This window comes from Festucalex cinctus, chromosome 4, assembly GCF_051991245.1.
Source record: "Festucalex cinctus isolate MCC-2025b chromosome 4, RoL_Fcin_1.0, whole genome shotgun sequence".
NCBI lineage: Eukaryota > Metazoa > Chordata > Actinopteri > Syngnathiformes > Syngnathidae > Festucalex > Festucalex cinctus.
The window spans coordinates 30002154-30022931 of NC_135414.1; the positions used below are offsets into that span (position 1 = coordinate 30002154).

Genomic DNA, 20778 nt, shown 5'->3' on the forward strand with positions numbered 1-20778 from the left:
ATATCATAGTTTGGGAATTTTTCATTTGAGTTTTGAGATTTGTTTTGGAAATTTAGTTAGTTTTAATTAGTTTTCGTGGTGGTTCTGTTAGTTTTTATTAGATTTAGTTATTTAAAAAATGCTTAGTTTTAGTTTAGTTTTAGTTTTTTTGATTTGTTTTTAAAATGTGTCTTACTTGTGCACAATATTGTAAAATCCACCATGGGAGCGACGTGATCTGAAGGTGCTTTTCTATTGGCAGCTGCTAGATGATGTCGTTTCTGTGTGACACACTTTCACTCACAGGGATATCAAAGTTTGGGAATTTTTTATTTTAGTTAGATTTTGTTTTGAGTTTTGATTTTTTTTATATTTAGTTTTAATAAGTTTTCATGGTGGTTTTGTTAGTTTTTATTAATTTGAGTAATTGCTTAGTTAGTAAATGCTTAGTTTTAGTTTAGTTTTAGCTTTAGTATTAGTTTTTTTAATTTTTTTTTTTTAAGTGTATTGTGCACAATATTTAAAAAACACCATAGGAGCGACGTCATGTGAAAAGCACGCCTCGCTGTTCAACATTCAACACGAAACGGTGAGTAATTCTGCGAGAACAGAATTAATTGTCGCGTCCATTCGTCCATGTTAGGTTTGTTTGTTTGTTAGCCCCGGCGTCGGCGCCGGCTTCCTGGTTTTCGTCACAGTTGCATAACCCCGCCCCCAAACACAATGTCGCTCTGTGATTGGTCCGAACCACTGGCGGTAATCTGCGGGAGTGGTACAAGATTTTGTAAACTGTGAATTCATCTTGCGAGAGCAAAGTTAGCTAAGCATCAAACAACAACAACAAAATTAACTCTGAAAAAGGGTTGACTTTTAAATGAGAACAGGAAGATGCAAAGAAAAGAGCATTGGATTGGTCATGACGATTTTTTTCTGACTTTACACCAAAACTTAAAAAAATAAAAAAAATAAAAATGTTTTTGTCCCCTCCAACCCCTCACAGCTATACGTGGTTTGTGCCCATTAAATGGATGAAGACTGGCGTTGAGCAGCAACAGTACTGGCTTCTCCACAAGACAGGTACTTCTCCGTTCTAGTGTTTTGACTTTTCTAGTGTTTTTTGTTTTGTTTTGTTTTTGTGACTCCCCCCCCCCGCCCCGTACCACTTTCACCAGACACGCACCCTCAAATGAGAGCCTCGGGACCGAACTGGGTGCTGGCCAACACCAACATGTCGGGCTACTTCAGGGTCAACTATGACACGGACAACTGGAATCGCCTGCTCGCCGTGCTGGAAACAAACCATCTGGTGAGTCGTGTACATTCATTGACTGGCTTGTTATACAATCTCCATTTTTGTTGCATCGGCCCGACGCCAGCGATATGATTCCGAGCTGTGTTTTCTTTTCCTGCAGACCATTACCATGATAAACCGAGCGCAGCTTATTGATGACGCCTTCAACCTGGCACGGTAACAACTGTATACAGTTATTATTATTATTATTATTATTGTTATTATTATTATTTTTATTATTATTAAGTGTAATCATATAGGTGAGTTAATATTTTGTTATCATAATTAATCGCATGACTTCAATAGTTAACTCACGATTAGCTTATTCGCTCCCAAAAACGTATAAATACGTTCTATTTTGAATGATACCAAGTTCCCAAAGACGTATTTTATGTAGGTTTTTATGTTTTTTTTTTTTTTATGCTCAAGCATACAGAAGGCTTTGACGCAGCCTCAGAACTGAAAAGAATGCTTGAAGTAATGGTTAAAAACGGCCAGCAGGTGGCAGCAGAGTGTAAGAGATCAATCAACCAGTTCCATGTTGCAAAAAGCTGCTTCCCTGCTGCAAAATGGTAACAAATGGAAATATAATTTCTTTCCACTGACTTTTTTTTCAATTTTTTTTTATAGCAATAGAACACAATATTCTGTGAGCCTGGAAAAATGAGTCAAAATCCAGTATTCTGTGAGCGAATGGTGTTGCTTCAGTGAAAATGGCTGGGAGTGAATGAGTTCATCACAAATTTTATATCCGTTCCAAATGTACAATAAAATGTACAATCATTTTCCCCCTAAGTTTTCATACTCTTGTAAACATAAAAATGGAAAAAAAATGTTAAACTAATAGAAATATGGCTTTTAGTCATTGACACAGTAACTTCATAATAATTAACAACATTGAGTTAAAATTAAAAAGATGTTTCTGCCACTAGATGGCATAATTGCATTTGTTTAGATGTTGGTGATGTTGCCATTTTATTAAGAGCAATCTAATCTTTAACATGAAGTAACTTGTGAAATTCTGCACATTTTTAAAATTTGCAAAATACAACTTGACCCCAGTCTTCACAAATATTATGCATTATCATTAAAATTATTACTGCTAAATTTTGACATTTGTTGTGACTTGAATGTGAATGAGCTGTAACTTCATTTTAGAGCCAAAATGGTGGACATCACGTTAGCCCTGAGGACCACCAAGTACTTGTCCAGGGAGACGCAATACATCCCGTGGCAGTCGGCGTTGGGCAACCTCAACTTCTACTACCTCATGTTCGACCGCACCGAAGTTTACGGACCCTTACAGGTTCATTAAAAAAAATAAATAAAAAATGCTGCTGGATTTGAACTCGTTCACAGTCCAGAATGTCCACTTCAAATGAGCGCGGAATGATTGCAGCTTTTCCACGCAGGCGTACATCAGGAAGCTCGTCCAACCTCTTTTTGAGTACTTCAAGAAGATGACGCACACTTGGACGACGGTACCTGAAGGCATCAGCAACCAGTAAGAGGAAAACAGAAAATTATTTATTTGTTTTATGGTGTAAAACTTTTTTTGATGCTCTTACCTGATGTATTGCATCACCTCAGGTTGAAAAAAGGCCAACGCAGAGTGGGCGTGGCTTGCACAAGTTGGCCAATGTATTTTATTGAAACGTATTTAACTCTTAATGTTATTTTAATTTAATTTAATTCCAGTTAAATAATTAATTTCATTGAAACGAGATGTATTTTCTGATTGTTTAAATTCACATTTTAATTACTGAATATAAATCAAATTAATTTTATTCATTTGAAATCAACTGAATTCAAGTTAATTCAAACACTTTTTGGTACTTATATTTTTGAGCATTAAATATTTGCATTCTGTTTTATTCAAATTAATTGAATTGCACTCAAGTTAATATTATTTATTAAATTCATTTTATTTGCTTATTACTATTATTCAGATGTTTTATTGAGTTTAATTCAAACACTTTTTTTTCCTTTTTATTTATGTATTTTAATCGACCATTATGATGAATGTATTTAATGATTGATTCAATTCAAATGATTTGCATTTAATTGCCAAATTCAAATCAAATTAATTATATTTATTTGAAATCAACTGAATTCGAGTTTTGGACATTTATATTTATGAACTTAACTCTATACTCTATATTCTGTTTTATTCAAATTAATTTAATTGCATTCAAATTAATTTTATGTATTTTTTTCTTTTAATTTTTTTATTTTAATCTACCATTATATAGCTTCTAATCACTGCCAATTGTATTTCATGTATATTTATAACATTTAATTAAAAGTATTTTATGTCATTGCAATGGACTTATTTGAATGACGTTTTGGTATTGATGTTACCAATGAGGCAGTTCATGTGCCGGTCAAACAAACGTCAAATTGAAACCGTCCCGCCCGTCAGGTACAATCAGATCAACGCCATTGCGATGGCTTGCTCGGTGGGCGTGCCGGCCTGCAGGGAGCTCATCAGAAGTTGGTTCAAGCGCTGGATGGACCATCCGGCGCGCAACCCGTAAGGATGGCAAATGCGCTCCGACTTGACGTCCGTGCCAACCGTCGCCCGTCTCAAATGCCGTAACTGTGTATGCACGGAGCAGGATCCAGCCCCACTTGAAAAGCACGGTGTACTGCAGCGCCGTGTCACTGGGCGGCGCCGACGAGTGGGACTTTGTCTGGAGGATGTTCAAGAACGCCACGCTGGCGTCCGAGGCCTCCAGGCTCAGGGCCGCCTTGTCCTGCACCAAAGTGCCTTGGCTGCTCAACAGGTACGTCATGACTTTTGAACACGACTTTTTAATATCCACAATGGATGGATGGAAGGAAGGACTATAATTACTTGGAGTGTGACGATATATCGATATCGTGATAAATCATGATACTTTGTCTCCCGATAGTTTATCGATACGTCGACGCAAGTATTGCAATATTTGTAGTTAATATACAGCCACTGTAACGACTCCCATTGTCCATTACTTATTGAGCAATTACTTGGCGGGCCACTAGGGGGCGTGCCTCACAAGAGTGGCGGGGAAATGGACGGAAGTCTTCAGGCGAAGAAGACTCATGAGCTTACTTTTTAAAATGATGATGATGATGATGATGATGATGATTATTATTATTATATGTATTATTATTATTTTAATTTTTATAATTTTTTTAATTTATATTTTTATATATATTTATATATTATGTATTTGTTATATATATATTTAATTATTTTTATTATAATATGAACTTTTATTATTATTATTATTATTATTATTATTTATTTGTATTTTTATTATTTTTTTATTTATATGTTTATATCTATTTATATATTATATATATTATATTATAATATGAATTATTTTTTTATTATTTTTGATATTATTTATTATTATTTATTATTTATATTTATTTATTTTATAATTATTTAATGTATTATGTATTATTATTGTTATTTTTATTATTATTATTAATTTAATTTTTTTATTAGTTTTATCATAGATTTTCGTGGATTTATTACCCGAGCAATATTTCGATTATCGTGGTATGGTCATATCGTGAGATAATCGTTAATCTTGAGTCTTGAATTGCGTATCGTATCGTTCCCACCCCAAATAATTACTGCCATGATTCTGATGATTAATGAATAATCCTAGCAGTAATTTCAATGCAATTGTGTGTTGGCGTCAGGTATCTCGAGTACACGTTGGACCCGACTAAAATCCGCAAGCAAGATGCCACATCCAGCATCGTGGGTGTGGCCCACAACGTTGTGGGCATGCCTCTGGCCTGGAACTTTATCAGAGCACGCTGGAAGCAACTTTACCAAGAGTGAGTGCGTGACTTTATTGTCTATGGCTTCGCTTCTTTTTGCACTCGTTTTTATGTTTTACAGTGTTTATGGCGTGGCAATTAAAAATGTTGTTTTTCAAATGGTTTTTACTTTTTTTTTTTTTTTTTTATAATTTCTTCTTGAGGGAAAAAAAGCTGTTTCTAGGTGTGTATATAGTTTTTTTGTTAGATTTTTTTTTAAAGAAAATTCAGAATATTATGGGTTACGCATTATTTTTCAAGATGTTATAATTTTCTTAAGATTTCAAAGCATGTGTTTTTTTTTTCCAAAGATAAAAAAAAATAAGTCAAAAAAATACAATCACCCTAAAAGATAAAGATAAATATTTTATCATTTAAAAATAATAATAATAATTACAAGATCTGATTTATTTAATCAGTATAAATAGCCTAAGATTTTTCAAGAAAAAAAAAAATCTTATGAAAGAAAAAAAATAGAAAAGAAAATAATTTCATATTTATTTGGAATAAAATGTCAGATTCAATTATAAAAGAGAATAATTGCATTTACACAATGTTACTCCCCCCCCCCACATCATACATGTTTTTAAACTTGTATGACAGTCCAAGAAAAAAAAAAAAAATGTAACGCATTTTGGCTTGTTTTGACACTTTCCATAGCAGTTATTTGTACACGTTGTGTTTGTGCCTTTTAGCTATGGCAAAGGATCGTTTGGCTTCACCTCGCTCATCAGGGGAGTCACCATGCGATTCTCCACAGAGGTTGAGCTGCAGCAGGTACATGGAAAAGCACAGGTTGCAAAAGTACTCACACCCTCTCTGTTCAAGTAGAAGTACAGATACTTGTGCAAACATGCCACAAGAGGGCAGCGAAGCAATACTTTTTTTTTTTTTTTTGTCCGAATGAAACTAATCAACTCACTTCAACAATTCATTGGCTCATCAAGCCTATTCTTGTTCATGTTAACAGCTGCAAAGATTCAAAGAGGACAACCAGGCGGTGGGTTTTGGCTCGGCCACCATGGCGCTGGAACAGGCCATGGAGAGGACTTCTGCCCAGATCAAATGGGTGACGGAGAACAAAGGCCCAGTACTGGACTGGTTCTCGAAGGAGTCCATGTGAAGGGGGGAAGACGTCAGGAATAAGTCTCTTCTCTCTTTTTCACGTTATAATCATCAGGATGCACCGTGTTGTTATACAGCACACACCTTTTTGTCTGTGTGTTCTCAAATGGCGGCTTTTTAGAAGGTTAGAACCGCTGACGGTGCAAAAAAAAAAAAAAAATCAACATCTGCAATGATTTGGTACAAAAGTGTATCCGAAAACCTTTTAATGCTATTGTGCAATCTCAAAATGATTTTTTTTTTCTTCCTTAGAATCTGGTTTTGTATTTGGAAAGTAGCAATATCACAAAATAATCACAAAATACTTTATTTTTTTTTAAAGTTTGAAATAACAGGCTGTGTGGTCAAAGGCAGTATTGCTTACTAGGGATGTAACCATAACGGTAATATTGTGATATTGCGATGTTAAAACTGCCACAATATATCGTCGGTGTCTTGTCACGATATTAAAAGCAGCACCTGTTTAAAAAAAAAAAAAAAAAAAGTCGGGTTGATTTCCATTTGTGCAGTTCTAGCACCCTCTGGTGGCTAGTTTTTGTAGTGCAGTTTAATTTTCACAAGGCATTTTTTGGCCCTTCTTGTTTAAAATCCACATGAATGGTCAGATGAAGGGCTTGTGAACCAAGTCGATACGTGGAGGAACTCAATGTGTACTTGCGTTATATTACTTACAGACAAGCACTTTTGAATGCACATTTTTCATTTCAAAACAGGCAGCACAGTCGACACTTCTGTCATGATAAATAAAGTTTATTCTCAATGTTTACAAAAACAATAAATATACATATGTACAAAAAACATATTTATAATATAACAAACAACAAAGTAAAGTTCATTGTTGCAATGAAAGTCGAGTCATCTTGTTTCCCAGCATTGTCCCGAGAAGTCGTGAAGCTGTTGCTGCGGCAACCAGCACTGCTGAGCGTCGTCGAAGGACACGTTGCTTGGAAACTGAAAGGATGAGAGAAGTTTGTCATATTAGTCTTCATCATGTTTAACAATGAAGAAAAGTGTTTAAAAATAAGCCCACAAATATGACCATTTTCTTCTAAATTAAACACCCCATTTGTAAAAAATAAAAAATAAAAATCTACTAAATTCCAAATAAATGATTACAAAAAAAAAAAAAAAAGTGTTTCATATTCAGTCATATATATATATATATATATTTTTTTTATAAAATATTGGACACAAAAAAAATGTCATGCTTGAAAGTCAGCCAAATAGATATTTCCCCATGTAATTTAGTACAAGACCCTCCTAATAAAATAATATAAATCAATAATAAAATACAATCATATTATGCAGGGATAAAGTTAATATTTCACATTGAAATATTATCTATATACTGTATATCTATTAAATAGCTACAAAATTCAACAATTTATTTTTACTCATCAACTAAACAAAGGTTTGAGAACATGACTGTATTGAAATATTTAAAGCATAATTAATTTAATTTAAACAAATAATTTAATTGAAAACATAACTAAGGTTTGAGAACATTATTGTATTGAAATATTTAAAACATATTAAAACATAATTAATTTAAATAAATAACTGAATTTAGAACTAAACTAAGGTTTGAGAACATTACTGTATTTAAATCATTTTTCACAATGGAAAAAACAGACGGTTTGAAATCAAGCCCAAATCAAACATGTCATCTTTCTACTGAATGTGACACATTTTCATGCAAAAATCCATCCCGAGTTCAGATTCATTTGTTAATATTCAGAATGAAAAACTGGTTAGAAGTTTTGAAACCACATGGAAAAATCTCGGCATACATACTTGACAGCCGTAGTCGCGGTCGAAGATCCGGTTGGCGTTGGCCTGCTCGCCGGATTCTTCTCGCTGACCCAGGAACTGGCTGAGGGTCTGCGCTGGCTCCGAGGGTCTCCTCCTCCTCCCGCTCCTCCTCCTGTGCTCCAGGACCTCCTCGCTGAGACCCAGCTGGGCCGACAGGAAGGCGATGTAGCGCGCGGCCAGGTGCAGGGTCTGGATCTTGGTGAGGGTCTGGCCCCCCGAGGGCGGCAGGTAGGACCTCAGCTGGTGCAGAGCCTTGGTCAGGTCCCTCATCCTCAGCTTCTCGCGCTCGCTGGCCGTCTGACGCTTCTTGCCCGGGTACCTGGATCGGGATTTCTTGACGGGAGCTGGACTGCCGAGGAAGAAGGAGTCCAAGGCCAGGTTGGGCGAGAAGGAGTCCTCGGAGGAGGTGGGCGACAGGCCCGCGCTGAAGTAGCCGGGGTCCGGATCGTAGAGCGGGTAGGACTTGTCCAGGAGACCCTCCAGGGAGAAATTGTCGAGGAGCTGGAATGAAGCCTCCATGTCTGACGTTTTTCAAGCGCTCTGCTGCAGCAATTGTGAGGACAGCCGGGGAAGGCTGGCTCCATATATGTTGGCGGAAGGTGCGAGGTTGCACCTTTTCGGAGACCTCCGAGACAAGATCAGGGCCTCGCACCTCAGCCGGGGGGTCCCGTGGGAAAGATTCCAGCTCCTGGGATGAGGTGCCAGCAAGACGGAGTCATAAAATGAGAATGCGTTCACACCTCCAGACTCCTGAAGACGCAACACAGTTGCGCTTCAATTCTTGCGAAAACTGTCAACATGAAATAAAATTACAAACTAACAAACAAAACTAACCACCTGTGTTTCTTCTAAAATAAAATAAAAATATTAAACAATGTGTCAGTGTGAGCTCAAAAATGTCACTTTTCCACAAAATGCAACTTTTTTTTTCTTCCAGGGATACTTGACCCATTGAGTCATTTTCAGCAGTAAAAAGTTAATATTTTGTCGATAACTTCGTTATTTTTCATGTACAATTAATACCTTTAAAAAGTATTTTTTTCTACTTGTTGTCGACTGATGATGACATCACCTGTATTGAGGAAGTAGATAACAACCAATCATGGCTCAGTTTACTGACCAAACACGGAAAACAAGTGAGCCATGATTGGCCGTTCCTCAACACGGGTGATGTCATCATCAGGCGACAGCAAGTAGAAAAATTACTTTTTAAATGTATTAATTGTACATGGAAAAATAATGAAGTTATCAAATTCATTTAGAACAAAATATTAACTTTTCACTACTGAGAATTGTATCGCTTTAAAATACAAAATCCCTGCTAAACTGAAACAAAATGAAAGCGTTTTGAGTTCATGCTTAAAATTTTCATAATCATTAACCGTGAAAAAATGTTTTCATTTTTGAAAACACGCCCAGAATAGTATAGACAAACTAAATTTGTTTTACTAGCCTGTTAATACAAAAATAGATAATGTAAATTTTGAACATAAACCCAAAATAAGGGATATAAAATGAATCCATCCGTACATTTCAAAGCATGTCAGTGTATTTTCAGTGCTGTTGCCGATGTACCGATCAGGCGCCAGCTGGTTTGATGTGGATTGAAGCGTGGAGAAGCGTTCCCACAAAACGAGGCGTCACTTTTGTCTCCTGCTCGAGGTTGAGGTGTCACCTTGTTATTCGAGGGCCTCACGCCTTCTCCTCATGCTTTTTTAAAGAAAAAGAACAACAAGACCGAGGGCAGCAAGGGACCAAAGTCAGGTTTGTTTTCGCTGGGGCTTGTGCAGTTGTTTACTTGACCGCTTACAACAGTGTTGACTATAGTGAATGGATTTAAGTGCGACGCTATCAAATTTAAGCATGGAGAAAAAAAAAAAAAAAACACAGGAAGTACAAATGTACTCTTAAAACAGATTTTGTGGTTTTTAATAAAGAAGCCAAAATATTAGGAACAGCTCTCAGTGTCAGTTACAAGCACGGCAATAAACATGGCATGGAATTGGAAGTGCCCCGCTTGGGTGTCCTTGCTAATGAAGTGAAAGGAGCGCTGAGCTTCAGGATGTGCTTCGTGCGTTATAATCCACATTAGTGTGTTTACTCACATGCCCTAATGGGGCAATAAGCACGACGGCGTTAACCCTTTCATCCCATTTTAGGCCTAATTAGCTGAAAGGGGCCGAGCGTTTGTGTTATTAGCTCGCATATCAAATGAAGCTAATAAGGCTAAGTCAAACACACGAGAGGTTCACGTGAATATTAAAAGCAGAGAGTTCGAGTCTAGACTCAGCGGTGCTAAGGAGCTTTGTTGTTGTTTATGTAGCTACATTAGCACAAAAGTGCTAAATCAATTTTGATACATTCTCTAGCTTACATTTGTGTTTCATTTCGGTGCACTTTTTGTTGTTGTTTCCTTCTGTAGTGTAGCGCTATAGCAGGTGGAAAAAAAAATACAAAAAAATAGACACCCCCAAAAAAGCAGTCACGATTATGGAGTTACACTTTTCTTTCATTTCTGTGGTGACAGCATGACAATCTCACTTCTAGGGTTATACTTTTCCTCCACTTGTATCTTACTGTGTTGACATCACGTGAAAAGAAATCACCAAAAAAAGGCAAAGAAAAATCAAATCAAATTTTCCAAACTAAATCTTTCTTCCAGCTGTACACTTTTTGTTGTTGTTGTTGTTTTTTTTTAAAGTGATTTGCCTTTTCTTTTGCTCTTGAGGTGTGTGATGCGACAGAACAGTACGAATGGAAGGAAAGTGTGACCATAACTCCGGAGCCAGAAATGGACAAAAGAAACGAAAAAATCTACAAAACAAATAAAAAAAAATATTTCTGGTGTAATTCTATTGCTCATAAATTGCTATAAAATATATGTATATTGCAAGTTTAGAGGGCTGGTGATCACTTTCATTTTAATTATTGACATTTTTTATATTGACACCTTCACGTATTTGTAGATGGATTTAATTTTAAAGTGCGATATTTAATTTAATTTTATCTATCTATCTATCTATCTATCTATCTATCTATCTATCTATCTGTCAATCAATCATGTTGCGTTCAGGGACAGTGGGAAAACAACCTCCCGTATACAACTAAGCAATTGTTTCAAATGGCTTTCAATCGATCGCTGTTGTCTATTGACTGGTTGAAGCTCGTGAGGCACAATGTGATGCACTGCTTGGCGACAACCAACAGAGGGTAGTGTTGATGCTTTTATTCAACTTTGGATCAGGTGGTTGACTCGTGACCGTTCCCTATTGTGGACTAATTATCCATTTATCCAGCCATCAATTTTCTGTTGGCCAAAGTGCCTGTCATCAATAGGGTGATGTGTGAGATAGAGACAGAGACTGAAGCCAATCACAGGGCATTCGTACTTTTATTTGTTTAGTTTTTGCCAGAGCGATTTTGCTACTTCATTTATTGTTGTTGTTTAATTTTAGAATTTCTTTAGTAATTAAATTTGCTTGGTTTTTTTTTATTTAAAGTGTTCTTTTGTTTTTTAAATACCTTTTTTAATGTTGCTATGTTGTATTTTTTTAACCTCTTTATGTATTTTTCATTTATTTATTTTTTATTTTTTATTATTTTTTTAGTTTATTTTTTGCAGCAGTGCTTTATCTATTTTTTTTCTACTTGCATTTCATGACCCTCCAAGCAAAGTCATTGTACACACTCACTGGCCATTGGCTTGCATCTAAGAGATCAGAAGTAAATAAGAAACTCCAATAGAAAATAACAATGATGATAAAATGGGAGAATTATTTCTTATTCAAGAGAAGACACAACTCTGTTGCCGTCAGTTTCACCAGTTTACTTTAAATAGTGGTGTAAAAAAAACACAACATATAAAAATAGCATATTCCACATATTCATATTTACACATAAATACAAAAGACATATGAACTATAATTAAAAAAAATAAATTAGTCCATTCACATTGAGGCAGTAGTAGTCGTTGGATGGTGGCGCTTGGTGGCGATGTTGTCAAACCCAGTAGTAGTCCTTGTTGTACTCAATCTGTGTTAAATACAGAAAATCCTGTTTTAATGATAGATAGATAGATGATTTGGAACGAATTTAGGTGCCCATTTTTACCTGAGAGGAGGAAGAAGTGGAGCCTCCCGGTGGCAACACGTGAGGAAAACTACAGCTCCCAGAATGCATTGCTGCGGCCTGCCCTTGACACTGCTGTGCGTACATGTCATGAGGGGCCAGCGGAGGGCTGGTGTAGTAATACGGCGAGCAGGATGAGGAAGATGATGAAGATGAGGAGGCCGAGGAGGAAGTATCGCCGAGTTGGGCCGACAGGAAGGAGATGTAACGGATGGCGAGGCGCAGGGTCTCGATCTTGGTAAGGGTCTGGCCCGTGGGGGCCACCGAGGGCGGCAGGTAGGACCGCAGGTGGTGCAAGGCCTTGGTCAGGTCCCTCATCCTCAGCTTCTCCTTCTCGCTGGCGCTCTCACGCTGCTTACTCCGGACCCTCGCCGCCCTGCCGGGCCTCCCCTGCGAGGCCGCGCCGAGGCGGGAAACGTATCCCGACTTGCCGGCTTTCGTCAGAAGAGGCGACGAGTCCGGGGAGGAGAGGGTCTCCGGCGAGGAGACACCGGAGAGGTCCGAGTCGGAGAACCACTGCTGGTAGTGCAGGCTGTACTCGAGCAATGCAGAGGAAGAAGACATGTTGCTGGCCATGTTTGTGACAGAGAGCGCTGAGCGAAGCCTTTCAGTTTGTGCTGCTCTGCTCCCAAGCTGCAGCCTTTTTAAAGTCCAGGCCTGAGTCCAGAAGGTGCCAAGTGACACCTCCGCACATTGCCCCCCCCCCCAACACACACACATACACACACAGCAGACATAGAGAGTGGCCATGGCTGGGAAAAGCAGCAGCAGGAGCAGAGGTGTGAATTTTGACTCCTCCTCATAACGATAAACACTTGTTTCTCTCGTTTCTAGGTTTGGTGGCTCTGGTTAAGCAGAGATGAGTTTGGCACATGTCCCAGTATTTTTGTACGGGATGCCGCTCTCGCACATTCACCTCGAGAAAGTGAACATAAGATACAAGTGATAAGAAAGTACAGTTGCTTGCAAGCTAATGTCATACTTTCATCCATTCTCCGAACTGCTTGTCATCACAAGGGTCACGTTTGTTTTTAGTCCATTGGCCGTGTTTTGGGAAGGTTCGGTTAAAAACAAAAAGGCAGGGAGTGGTCAGAAAGTAGTTATTTTTGGCCTGGACTGCTAGCTAATCCTATCTAAGATTAGCATAAATGTAATCATTTTATAATGCTTTTTGGGGAAACTGCGAAAAAAGGAAATAGAAGATGACCACGGCGAGAAAATGATGACAAAATACCACAATAGTTTTCTTTTCAGGAAATCAGGTCACTTCTGGGTCACTTTCTGTTGAAATCAGGTCACTTCCTGTTGATTTTAGGCCACTTCCAGGTCATTCCCTGTTGAAATCAGGTCACTTCTGGGTCACTTCCTGTTGTAATCAAGTCACTTCTGGGTCACTTCCTGTTGCAATCAGGTCACTTCCTGTTGATTTTAGGCTACTTCCAGGTCATTCCCTGTTGAAATCAGGTCACTTCTGGGTCACTTCCTGTTGTAATCAAGTCACTTCTGGGTCACTTCCTGTTGTAATCAGGTCACTTCCTGTTGATTTTAGGCCACTTCCAGGTCATTCCCTGTTGAAATCAGGTCACTTCTGGGTCACTTCCTGTTGTAATCAAGTCACTTCTGGGTCACTTCCTGTTGTAATCAGGTCACTTCTGGGTCACTTCCTGTTGTAATCAGGTCACTTCCTGTTGATTTTAGGATACTTCCAGGTCATTTCCTGTTGAAATCAGGTCACTTCTGGGTCACTTCCTGTTGAAATCAGGTCACTTCCTGTTGATTTTAGGCCACTTCCACGTCATTTCCTGTTGAAATCAGGTCAGTACTTGGTCACTTCCTGTTGAAATCAGGTCACCTGCTGTTGATTTTAGGCCACGTCCAGGTCACTTTCTGTTGAAATGAGGTCACTACTGGGTCAGTTCCTGTTGTAATCAAGTCACTTCCTGTTGAAATCAGGTCAGTTCCGGGCCACTTTCTGTTGAAATCAGGTCAATCCTTAGCCTATGTGCTTGATTTGTGGATCTCTTCCCCCCTTCTTCATTCATTCCTATGGGACTTTTTGGCGGAGTTTTTGGGGAATTATGTCACCATGGATACCTCATTTGTGCCGGTCCGTTCAACGGTTCGGGCTGCATTGTCTGAGAAATTCCGGTTAAAAAAGAAAAATAATAAACAGCGTTTTCTAGGTTAGTAATATGTGCCTGCTTTGCTTACTGCTTTGCTCCGCAGCAGTCGCATAAGATAATGGCTCATAATTATGATGCACAGGAAGTCTGTAATTATTAGAATGCAATTTTCTCATATGCATTTGGCCACATGTCGAAAACCAAAAAGTTTTTAATGGTTCTACGCGGGGGTTTTTGCATTTTTGTAACACATAAGCAACACTGTCTCCACAGAATCTCTAACAAGTCACTACAAGTATGCGATGCATGTGAGCGAGCGCGTGGGGGTAAATGGTGAGGTCGCTGGGCAAGTCCGCTCATGATCGCTTCTTGCATATGCAGAGCTGCGAACGGTGACGGTGTCGACCCTATTTACCGTTGAATTGAATTCCGTTTTTAAAGTATGAAGCGAACATTGTCGTGTTAGTGATAATTGAGCCACATAAACGATTGATTTGTGATGTGACATGCGTCAGTCACGTGACATCATCTTTAATTGCCATCAACGCAAACATTTGTCCCTTCTTGTTCCTCTGTTGCTCTCCTCGTCTTCTATAAGATCTCAAGTGGGAGGTGCTACAATGGAAACAGAGGAAGCTGAAAATTCATATCTTCATAACGGAAATGCTTTTTGTTACAGGCTAAAAGTGAACTGTGCGGCAAGACTATTATGTTTTAAGCTAGCAAAAATGCAGACATTATGTTAAAGATGACTCTAGTATGACTGTGACATTTGGTTCTTGGTATTTTAATGACATTTTCTTGTTCATTAGGCTTTTTTTTCTAAAATATCTTAGCATTGAGTTCAATACTCGTCACTATCTTGAAAATATTTCCACAATTGAGGCAAAAGTTTTTCTTCACCTCTTTCTAAACTTGATCATGACTCTCCTTTTATTTTCTGACACTTTTCATCATTTGATGACTTAGCAAGGACATCACATTAGAACCTTTAGACAAAAAACAAAAACAAACAGTCATTCATACTTTTACTGCTTTGGACCAACCAGATATTGCATTATGTATACAAATGTTTTTTTTGTTTTGTTTTTTATGTGTATGATGAGTGTGTAATGCCGATGACGTCGTGAGCCGAGGTGCGAGGACTTCACGCTGATGAGAAGAGATGAGGCTCAAGGTGTCATTTCACACCTCAGCTGTGAGAAAACCTCACTCCGACCGTTTTTACTCCACACTCGACTGTGTGACGTTTTTTCCACAATTGGAAGGATTGCATCTTGCACTAATGTTGATTAGATTTCATATTTGGAACATTTTCGGTTATGGGATTGCATTCCGTTTCAATGTATACATAAACGGATGGTTGTAGCGATGAGACCAACCCCGGATAGCTCTTTATTGACCAAAACTCTATATATGCGCATTAGAAGCACCCAAAATGGTTTTTGAGGCCAATCAAAATTAGCATTTAAGGGATCTTTTTCATCGTCTTCTTTCTTTAAATATATATATTTTGAATGAATTGAGCATTTATTTATTTTTTAGCAAATTATTGAATATCATTTTATTATTTATTTATTTTATAATGCATTATCAAAATACTTTTAAATATTTATTTAATGATTAATCAATTAATTAACATTTATTTTAAAGTGTAAAAAAAACACTTTTATGGTTACAAAAATTTTAAGGGTTCTCTTTCATCTCCTTTGTTTATATATTTTGAATATTGAGCATTTTTTTGTTTTACTTATTTTTTTAGCAAATTATTTAATATTTTATTATTTATATTATAATGCATTATCAGAATAATTTTAAGTATTTAATGATTAATCAACTGATTATTTATTTATTTATTATATTTTAAAGTGTAAAACCGCTTTAATGGTTAAAAAAAAAATTCTAATTTTTAATTATTTTGGGATTTTCTTCCCGCAATTAATCACCTATAGAAGCAAAAAGAATTATGTCTCAGTATACAGATTTTATCATTTTATATTTTTTTTTATTTTTGAACATGTTCCGTTTTTCCCATTTTGTTAGTTCCAGATAAATATGTGAATTTTATCCACACACCCTCTGTTATTGTGCGGGTCAAATTGACCCGTGTAGTTCAGTTCACTTCCAATATGAAACTTCTGTTTAGTTGAAGTATAAATATCATAATCTAACTGATATCTGGAATTTCTCTTGTATCCGACACTTTTAGATCATTAAACACAGAAAAATATGCCCCTGGGTCAAATTGACCCGGTGGCGTTAAAACGCTATCTGAGAAACAATATAAGATAAAGATTAAATTCGACAATATACACAAAAATAATATTAATATCTTCCATATTTAGTTCCCAAAGGGTTAAATCTGTGCAGTTGCTGTGTCAAGTGGAGGGCAGAGCGAACCGGGCTTGAACCCGTGCCACGACCCGCCCATGCACTGCGGCCGAGGTGAGGCCGTGGGAGCGTGGCGGGCAGTTTGGCACCTCTTTCTCTCTCTCTCTCTCTCTCTCTCTCTCTCGGGGGAGGTCGACGCCCACCCACAGCAGGCTGTCAGGCCGGGCTGCCCTCCACCTGTCTGGATGGACCCTTCCGCCAATCTTGTCTTGCCGCAACCCCCCACATGGAATGATGTCAATTGAGTATTTCGGATCACACCAGAGACCTCCGCCAAGGCAAATCAATTTGAACGTAGCCAAAAACGTTTTATTGAAGTGTAGTCATGAAATGGAAAAAAAGATGAACATAAAAATAATAGATAAATATAAGTTTCCACTTGAAGTGATCCATCCAAATTGGTGTCTTCCTTCCAATCAATCACTGCAAGCGTCATTTCATGCAACTCTGCTATGCCGCGTGAACGTGGGTATGTGGTGTGGTGTGGTGTGCGCGGGGGGGGGGGGGGTCACATTGGACACCTTAGGTGTGAAAGGAGGTTGGAGCAGGGAGGTTATCCAGAGGTGGACTGTAAATTTCATTTAATTGTGACAGGCATTGGCAGACAGACTCAATTGGGAGACGAATGCGGATATATTAGACAGATAATGATGAAGATGCCCGACTACTCATCATCATCATCATAAGTGTGTCAGAGTAAACATGACCTCCTACTAGTGCTAGCGCTAGCTCACACTTGTATGCTGACATGTTTTTGCACATAGAAATGCTCTTGATACACGTTTGCCTCATGCTACTTTTTCTTAACACGTGATGTGCCTCAAGTATTTGCAGTGGTTTTGGCAGCTTAAATGCTGGAAGGGCCGTAATGCTGTTTTAGTATATGCATGTATACGTACAAAATACATGCTCTTATATATTTGTTTTTGATTAGGGATAGACTGATTATCGGTCATTTTTTTGAATCTGAAGGCCGCTAAAGCCGCTATCTGACTGAGCGGCGAATACTTGCGAACGGAGCGAATTTTGGGTTTTCATCACGAGTTGCAAGATGTTCACAGTCAGTTTTTGTGCCGTAAACACATTTGGGACATATTCAGATCATTTTTCACTGCAAAGATCTTTTGAAACGTTTTACGAATAAAACCCCCCCAAAACAAAACAAAAAAACTAACTAGCTACATTTGCATGCATTTGTCACCCACTTAGATACGGGGAACTTTTCATTTATGAATCTATTTAAATGTCCACTTTATGAAAAAATAGTTTTGATAATAAATTCTTCAATGCATGTATAAACAATCCACTATCCTAACCCAAAATAACCACATACAGTAGTTATAATAATAATAATTAATAAATTACCATTCAAGGATGGCACAAAACTTCTGAACAAGAAACCAATATTAAGTCAGATGACTTTTTTTTTAAATTTTTTTTACACATTTTTTTTTCTCACAAAAATCAACTCACTGAAAATTTTGATATTATTAAGGTACTATGTTTGTCCTTTCCAAATCCTCAAACAAATAAATAAGTCAAGAAAATACGGTGTACGTTGTAAATAACCCCCACCCCCCCAAAAAATAAATAAATAATAAACAAATGAAATAAAAGCAAAACATTGGACCAACATCCCACATCTTTATTCAAGTCATGACAGAACTACTATGTTACATCTAATTTACACAGGTCTACATTATGTACAAGCACAAGTATTATTTTTATTTTATATTCACTGAATATTTTGGTGACGTAAAATCATATCCCCACGCACACGCTCATGGCAAAAAAAAAATAATAATAATTAACACACTCCTCAGAAATGTTGACATGTCAGAAACGCAGCAGGTTTGTTTCATAATGTTCTTTGTTAGTCACATCAATGTTACAGCGAGAACATTTTAGCAAAAAAAAAGACAACACACTAATACACAATTTGGAGTCACTCACATAAAAAAAGAAAGAAAAACGGAACATTAGGACTACAAGACACAACCTGACGAAAAACTGTGGTAGAAAATCCGAAAGAAGACCAGAGAAATTTAACTTAAACTCTTAAACAGAAAATAATCTATGCCTGATATTCAAGCAGGACTAGTTAACACAGGAAAACAATTGCGGAATGAACAGGAATTCTCGATACTATCGCATCAGTCCTTTCTTGTAACAGTTTCCACCAAGCAGTAAATTTGGTGCGTTAAATTCTGATCTAGTTTAGCGCAGTCAAAGCTGCGCAAGCTACTTGAAGAGCGCAACTTCGGAACAGCGTAACATAGATTTTGAAATTGGATTAGCATTGAAGAGGAGTTAGCGCTTAATGTTTAAGAGAAGTGTGTTTGCCGCCATCACAACCATATCAGTCCACATCATTGAATTTTGTAATTTTAGTCAGAATACAATAAAATTGCAGATATGTGCTATTTGTTTGACAGAGGAAATTTGTTAAAAGCTAACTGTTAGCAAGCCAAAAAACTAGCATATTTATACTTTTTTTTTTTTTTTTTAAGTCTAATTTTTGTAGGACTAACCCAACAGTGTATATATAATCCCCAGCCCCCCAGAAAAACTTCAACTAACAAATTGCTGTCTAATTTTTTACGACTTTACAACAATTTAACTGATTCTGAGTATCTTAAAAATCCAGTTTTTGTCAGAGTACAACAAGTCCTCGAGTTAAGGCGCACTCAACTTAAGGCGTTTCGACTTTACAATGGTTACGCCCGGTCCACCATTTTAGTCCCGTCCGCTATTTTGGCTCCTAGCCTGTAGTGTTTCCCCTTCATCCGCTATTTAGCCATTAGCTAGTGCTAGCGCTTGTGCACTTGTGGGACTTGCCGTCTTTTTAACACATCAGCCTCCCCACCCTTCTTTCTCACTCACCTCTAAGCCAGTAATGGTAAGTACAGCATCTTATTATTATTATTTTTAATTTTAATGTATTTTAGATTTTTTTATGCAAATTACTTTGATGTAAATACTAAATATTGACTTGAAAAGGGAAATTCGACTTAAGTCGAAATTCGGGTTCCATCGCTAGCCTAGCATAGGAACGTCACTCCGATGTAACTCGAGGACTTCCTGTATTCCAAACATTTGTTTGTAACGCTATATAGCAACAAAACCCAATCAAAATTTAAAAACGTAAAAAATTCTGAGATTTGTTGGAGATCAGATCAAGTTTTAATTTCAGCACTTGTATGGTGACTAGCATGTTTATGTATTTTTGTAGGGCTAATCCAGTCATTGTTTTTCTTGTCACTAATGCTATATATGTAAACGTAAAGTGTTAGCCGCCGATGACTTCGACATAGAAGGTGAAGGCCACACAGAAAACAAAATGGAGGACATGTTGTTTGTTTCCCACACTCTGTCTAGCCCTGCCCAATGGTACCTCAAATGAAGGGTACCAAAGCGCCATTTGATACTTGGTACCAGTAAACGCAAATGTACTGCTTGGTGGAAACTTTTTGGCTTTTTCCGGACAGGAAGAGCAACCAAAGCACAACAGGCGACAGGAAGTACATCACCCTTTTTAAAGCACTGTTCTGTCTTTTTTTTAACGCGGACCTCAAAGGACATGACTACGTGACTGTGTAAACCGAAGATGGAGGAAAATATCAATAAAAAGACAAACACTAGTTTCACATTCAACACACGATCCAGGCGAGCCCGAGGTTCGTAACGGGAACAGCAAATGAAAGTCCTGGTAGGCAACATAAAACATTCCGTTCTGGTTCCTCGGCGTTCAGAGCGGTCAGACCGGCCCGTTGGCGGCGGCGGCGGAGTTGTTGGCGCAGACGTTTGGCTCTGTTTCAAGACAGGATCTTCTCCCGCGTCTCGGGCAGCTTGAGCGCCAGCAGACCCCCGCAGACGAGCGCAGAGAAGGCCAAGAAGATGGGGATGATCTTGGTGACGCCCACGAACGCCGCGAAGATGAAGCTGGCGATGATGGCGGCCAACTTGCAGATGCCGTTGAGGATGCCGAATGCGGTGCCTCTGTAAAAGTGACATCACAGACAACGTCTCAACATTCCCTCCGCAGTCGTCCTTCGAGGGGAAGTCAACCTTAATCGTTTCTTGACTATATGTTACATGTGACCTCACTTG

General features: G+C 37.9%; 4 protein-coding genes and 1 long non-coding RNA gene across 8 annotated transcripts in view; 2 read left to right on the forward strand and 3 right to left on the reverse strand.

The window, feature by feature from the left end:
• LOC144018076 (aminopeptidase N-like) overlaps nt 1-7062 on the forward strand; it is a 20145-nt gene extending 13083 nt beyond the window's left edge. For both annotated transcript variants that reach the window (XM_077520208.1, XM_077520209.1), the window contains 10 exons: nt 980-1056; nt 1152-1285; nt 1392-1447; nt 2429-2576; nt 2683-2774; nt 3693-3803; nt 3889-4056; nt 4967-5107; nt 5785-5866; nt 6060-7062. In XM_077520208.1, the coding sequence (XP_077376334.1) occupies nt 980-1056; nt 1152-1285; nt 1392-1447; nt 2429-2576; nt 2683-2774; nt 3693-3803; nt 3889-4056; nt 4967-5107; nt 5785-5866; nt 6060-6212 (1162 nt within the window). In that variant the 3' untranslated portion in view covers nt 6213-7062. The remainder of the gene's footprint in view (nt 1-979; nt 1057-1151; nt 1286-1391; nt 1448-2428; nt 2577-2682; nt 2775-3692; nt 3804-3888; nt 4057-4966; nt 5108-5784; nt 5867-6059) is intronic.
• LOC144018079 (uncharacterized) lies at nt 6950-9828 on the reverse strand. Of its 2 annotated transcripts, XM_077520212.1 has the most exons (3): nt 9557-9828; nt 8009-8816; nt 6950-7165 (listed from the first exon to the last, which is right to left on the reverse strand). In XM_077520212.1, the coding sequence occupies exons 2-3, from the start codon at nt 8543-8545 to the stop codon at nt 7070-7072; spliced, it is 633 nt and encodes a 210-aa protein (XP_077376338.1). In that variant the 5' UTR covers nt 8546-8816; nt 9557-9828; the 3' UTR covers nt 6950-7069. The 2 variants fall into 2 exon arrangements, with proteins under 2 accessions (XP_077376338.1, XP_077376339.1); XM_077520213.1 differs by lacking the exon at nt 9557-9828 and having other exon boundaries at nt 8009-9079.
• The window catches only part of LOC144018080 (uncharacterized), a 20888-nt gene continuing 9554 nt past the window's right edge, over nt 9445-20778 (forward strand). Inside the window, exon 1 of the long non-coding RNA XR_013283329.1 lies at nt 9445-9790. This is a non-coding gene — a long non-coding RNA (uncharacterized LOC144018080). The remainder of the gene's footprint in view (nt 9791-20778) is intronic.
• LOC144017467 (mesoderm posterior protein 1-like) lies at nt 12002-12728 on the reverse strand. The gene is made up of 2 exons (XM_077519082.1): nt 12137-12728; nt 12002-12058 (listed from the first exon to the last, which is right to left on the reverse strand). The coding sequence occupies exons 1-2, from the start codon at nt 12716-12718 to the stop codon at nt 12026-12028; spliced, it is 615 nt and encodes a 204-aa protein (XP_077375208.1). The 5' UTR covers nt 12719-12728; the 3' UTR covers nt 12002-12025.
• Nucleotides 18293-20778, reverse strand: part of sv2ba (synaptic vesicle glycoprotein 2Ba) — a 17437-nt gene continuing 14951 nt past the window's right edge. For both annotated transcript variants that reach the window (XM_077520210.1, XM_077520211.1), the window contains exon 13: nt 18293-20667. In XM_077520210.1, the coding sequence (XP_077376336.1) occupies nt 20484-20667 (184 nt within the window). In that variant the 3' untranslated portion in view covers nt 18293-20483. The remainder of the gene's footprint in view (nt 20668-20778) is intronic.